General features: G+C 52.6%; 1 protein-coding gene across 1 annotated transcript; it reads right to left on the reverse strand.

Annotated features, from left to right (window-relative positions):
- Window positions 1–1084: 1084 nt before the first annotated feature.
- On the reverse strand, window positions 1085–5101 carry LOC103584151 (DNA dC->dU-editing enzyme APOBEC-3G-like; the record flags this gene model as incomplete). The annotated part of the gene is made up of 5 exons (XM_008565260.1): window positions 4955–5101; window positions 2850–3009; window positions 2366–2397; window positions 1643–1925; window positions 1085–1200 (listed from the first exon to the last, which is right to left on the reverse strand). Coding segments are annotated over exons 1-5 (738 nt in total), but the record flags the coding sequence as incomplete, so codon positions are not given.
- Between the last annotated feature and the right edge of the window lie 40 nt (window positions 5102–5141).

Here is a 5141-nt window from a genome sequence, read left to right on the forward strand (position 1 = left end):
CCTTGGATGTAGGGCCAGTGCAGCATTTTTCCTGTAGACCAGGACCCTTTGGGGAGTGGAAGGGGCATGTCAGCAATGACTGGGACAGAGGGTTTCTGCTTCCTACCAGCTGTGACACTCGCTTCCTACTATGCTTTCATGACACAGCCTGTCACTTCCAAACAGCGCTGGTTAAAGATGTGAGATGTTGTCAATGACTGTGGGCCTTTGAATTCTAAGCTCATGTCCCGTAGGTCTAGCTAATTATTACTCAAACTGAGAGAATTAGTGAATACGCACTCAAGAAGAAAAGACATTCACACATTTGCAAGTGTTTAACTATTTGAAATTTATGACACATTTATAGAGCAAAAAAATTCTGGGTGCCAGACGGTTGGCTCAGTTGGTTAGAGCATGGTGTGGGGGACACTAAGGTCCAGGGTTCAATCCTGACAACAGCCAGCCGCCAAAGAAGAAAATTTCTGGAAGATCTTAAAATTTCATTATAGGTGTAGATTTAAAACTAATAAAATAATTATTTCATTCATAAAATGCAAGCCATTCTGACAGTATTGAACAAAATCTTCCTGTTGTCTTGAAACATAAGATACATTTCTAATTAAAAGCAGTTCAATTCTCATTTTAAAAAACAATCTGCTTCTTATGAGCTCGTTGCCTTTGCTGGTCTCTGTTGATCATCTGGAGACGCTGGCGAGAGGCCTGTTTATATTTCTTGAAAGAGGGGGCTTCGCTGAGCTGCTCAGCAGAGGTCTCAGCCTTCCTGAGAGGTGCTGCAGTCCCTCCTTCGGTTTTCCTGACTCTAGGAAGAAATGGCAAAAGTGAATGGAGCAGGGAGTGAGGCAGCTGGAAAGGAGAACAAAGAGGTGTGGGGACAGTCACGATGACAGGTGGAGGAAGGAGGGACACAGGAGGTGAGAGAGCTCAGGGACTTAGTGAGAGGGAAAAAGAGGGATGGAGCTGGACGCCCCTGGAGGGAGCAGGTGACCCAGAGGAGGCTCTGAGCACAGGGGAAGGAAAGGCCCCTGGAGAGAAGGGGAGGAGAGGGCAGGGCAGACGGGGACCAGCCAGAGCAGGACGCCCTCACCTGGAGAATGTCCCGCAGCCTCCTCCACAGGGCTTGACTGTGTTCATCCAGCCCATGCCAGGGCTGAAAGGGCCTCCCCTGGTGGTCCACAAAGGTGTCCCAGCAGTGCCTAAACCCTGAAACCGGACAGAGGAGAGAGTCAGCCTCCAGCTGTGGGGAGGGAGAGAAAACAGGGTCTATGACTCTTGGGGACAGACTTGCACATCATAATTTCAGTCCACTGCTTTCTATTTCCCTCCCTAGGGACTTGGCTTCCTCAGCAAACTCTTTCTTCCCATTGGAAGCTGAGCCATCCTACTTCTTCTCTTACCGGAAGCCCCCAAGTCCTTCTTTCACTTCCAAACACCTTCCCTCCCTCCCCGGGACCCCATGTCCTGGCCTGGACTGTCTCTTCCAATAGAGCCCCAAGTGTGGTTCCAGATCTAGCCACGGCCTCTGCAGGCAGCAAACAAAGGCTTCTCCACCAGGGCTGCTAATCCTCTGCACCCATTTCCAGCCACTTCCCAGGGTCCTGTCTCTACCCACCACCCCTGTCCACCTCAAGGGTTCCACTCTGACCCTCGAAGTTCATGATGCCGATCTGCGCCCCAGCCCCCTGCAGTGTGCGCAGCCCCTGCTCGTATCCTGGGAGCCGATCATAGATGCGGGCAGCGAAGATGCGCAGCTGCACGTGGCTGTTACAACCCAGAAATGCAGCCAATTCCTGGGCACAGTTGCAGCAGGGGCTCCAGGAGATGAACCAGGTGACCCTATAGTGCAGGGTGGGGTCCAGCTGCCAGGAATTCAGCAGGTCCAGGAAGCACAGCTCTGCATGGCGGCGTAGCCTGGGCTCACAACCACCCTGTGAGAAAGAGAAAGAGAAGCGTGAATTCATTTGTTGGGGACAGGGAGGGAGGGCAGGAGCAGGCGCAGGCTGGCGAGGCACTGGCCTCCAGCGCAAATTTAGAGGGCACCGCATGCGGCGATCAAGACGAATGGTATTCTGTGCAATATTTAACATTTCAAAATTAATGCCGAAACTCCAAGATAAACAAAATATCAACCATTTAAATGCTGGTAGATCGGGAGTAATGGCTTTTGACTCAGCCTCGGCTCCCATGTACTCCACGCAACACTGTTACGTGTGTCTTCATTTAAAATGCTCATGTTTTGTTCTTCGTGGGATTTTTGCATTAAATCAGATTTCTTAAATACTGCTTTCTAACATGATTTCTTTGATTACTGATTTTCTGGAGCCTCCTCTAATTTTGCTCTAGATATAAATACCTTTGGGACCCTCACCCAGGCGGTTTCTGTAGGGAGGAGCTGACGAGCTGGAGGAGGGACGGGGAGGCCAGCGGAGCCCAAGGTCGGGGGACTGATGCCAGTGACCTGGGTGTGCTCCTTGATAGGGGCATTTACCCCCCGACCCAGCTATACCCCTACCACCCATCCTCACTGTGTACCAGTAGTTCTAGAAGCTTCTACCTTGTGCTTCACTCTGAGTTGACCCCAGGGTGATATAGACTCTGGCTAAAAGGCTCCGCATACAGGGCAGAATGAGCAGTAAGGACCCTGGCAAGTCCCCCACCAAGTGAAGGTGCCTGGGTCAGAGGATGATTGTCATTGTTGTGGCTCCTACAGGTGTGGAGATTTACTCAAAGTGCAGAGTGAAGGATTTTCCACTAGGAACAGGGAACAAGCAGAGAACACCAGTGCTGAAAAGACAGCAGAAGTTGATGGGGACCCATGAGGTCCTGACAACAGTGCAGAGATAATGGCGAACAACCCAGAAATACAGCCAATTCCTGGGCACAGTTGCAGCAGGGGCTCCAGGAGATGAACCAGGTGACCCTGTAGCGCAGGGTGGGGTCCAGCTGCCAGGAATTCAGCAGGTCCAGGAAGCACAGCTCTGCATGGCGGCGTAGCCTGGGCTCACAACCACCCTGTGAGAAAGAGAAAGAGAAGCGTGAGGTCATTTGTTGGGGACAGGGAGGGAGGGCAGGAGCAGGCGCAGGCTGGCGAGGCACTGGCTCCAGCGCAAATTTAGAGGGCACCGCATGCGGTGATCAAGACGAATGGTATTCTGTGCAATATTTAACATTTCAAAATTAATGCCGAAACTCCCAGATAAACAAAATATCAACCATTTAAATGCTGGTAGATCGGGAGTAATGGCTTTTGACTCAGCCTCGGCTCCCATGTACTCCACGCAACACTGTTACGTGTGTCTTCATTTAAAATGCTCATGTTTTGTTCTTCGTGGGATTTTTGCATTAAATCAGATTTCTCAAATACTGCTTTCTAACATGATTTCTTTGATTACTGATTTTCTGGAGCCTCCTCTAATTTTGCTCTAGATATAAGTACCTTTGGGACCCTCACCCAGGCGGTTTCTGTAGGGAGGAGCTGACGAGCTGGAGGAGGGACGGGGAGGACAGCGGAGCCCAAGGTCGGGGGACTGATGCCAGTGACCTGGGTGTGCTCCTTGATGGGGGCATTTACCCCCCGACCCAGCTATACCCCTACCACCCATCCTCACTGTGTACCAGTAGTTCTAGAAGCTTCTACCTTGTGTTTCACACTGAGTTGACCCCAGGGTCATATAGACTCTGGGTAAAAGGCTCCGCATACAGGGCAGAATGAGCAGTAAGGACCCTGGCAAGTCCCCCAGCAAGTGAAGGTGGCTGGGTCAGAGGATGATTGTCATTGTTGTGGCTCCTACAGGTCTGGAGATTTACTCAAAGTGCAGAGTGAAGGATTTTCCACTAGGAACAGGGAACAAGCAGAGAACACCAGTGCTGCAAAGACAGCAGAAGTTGATGGGGACCCATGAGGTCCTGACAACAGTGCAGAGATAATGGCGAGAGAATGTCAAGGATAGGTCAAGCCCAGGACACCAGGGCAGAGAGGACATGGGGAGAGTGACAGGAGAGATCAGGCCCAGGACACCAGGACAGAGAGAAAAGCAGAGTGTGATGGAGGACACAGTTTGTGCCGAGAGGGGCTGTGGGATGTCTTTGGTGAGGTCCAGCAGGTCAGGCAGTTATGGGGACTGGTGCCCTTGAAAGGACATCCAGACAGTGGGTGGGTCCTGCCAGGCCCAAATTTCCTCCTAATATCCTTAGCAGCCCCACACCCTGGACCAGAGCCCGGCAGAACTCGGCCTCTCCTGCCAGAGCCTGTCCTGGGCAGGGCTGGGGAAGAAGGTCCCTAGGGCTAGGGGTCCCCTTAGCCCGGCCAGTTCCTGCTCCTCCCCAGAAACCTGGAAATCCCTGACATCCTGATAAGGCGCCTGTTCTCCGACTTTCCTGTGGGCTCCCCCCCAGCCAGGACAGAATCTCAGGACGGCCTAACCTGCCTCTTCTCCTGCCTCTGTCTTGCTTCACCAGGAATACGCCCATGAGCAGATGCTGGGGCACCTGCCCTGTGATGTCAGGTAGACTGTAAGTGCGCGACTTGACTTGTTCTAAAGACGTTCTCTGTGAGAGTCCTTTTCAGGAGGAGAGTCCTGGGCAGGGTCCCCAGGAACCTCCTTGGCTTTGGGCACACCTGACACCCCCCGGTCCTTGTGCAGACACCTTTTCCTTCTGCCCCTGACCCCTCCTCGGGGGCACAACAGGAGGTGAGTGGCTGAGCCCTGGACTCAGGAGTGACATGAGGCTAGGGGGACCAGGCCCTGGAACATGTGACCAGTTTCTGATGTGGGCTTGAAGCCACCAAGCATGAGCCCGTGTGTTCACCTGAATCCAGTGCAGAGCATCAGCATCTGCAGGGACCAGAGGTGACAGGGACTATGGGACACCACACGTGCCACTGAGGGCCTCTACGTGAGACTGTGCCTGGACTGGGGAGGGCCCTGCCTGGTTGTGGTTGGGCTGGGAAGGTCACCTGGCTGTGCAGGAAGCCCTTGCGCTTCACCAGTATGATCCAGGAATTACTGTCAAAGAGCTCCACCTCATAGCACAGGTAGGTCCGGCGCCGCCCGACAACTGAAGTGTTGTTTATAAAGTTGTAGATGAATGTTCCTGGATTCATCAAGTCTCTGTGGAAAACAGTGGGAGAAATTCAAAGACAG

Source organism: Galeopterus variegatus, unplaced genomic scaffold (genome assembly GCF_000696425.1).
Source record: "Galeopterus variegatus unplaced genomic scaffold, G_variegatus-3.0.2 Scaffold45715, whole genome shotgun sequence".
Classification (NCBI taxonomy): Eukaryota; Metazoa; Chordata; class Mammalia; order Dermoptera; family Cynocephalidae; genus Galeopterus; species Galeopterus variegatus.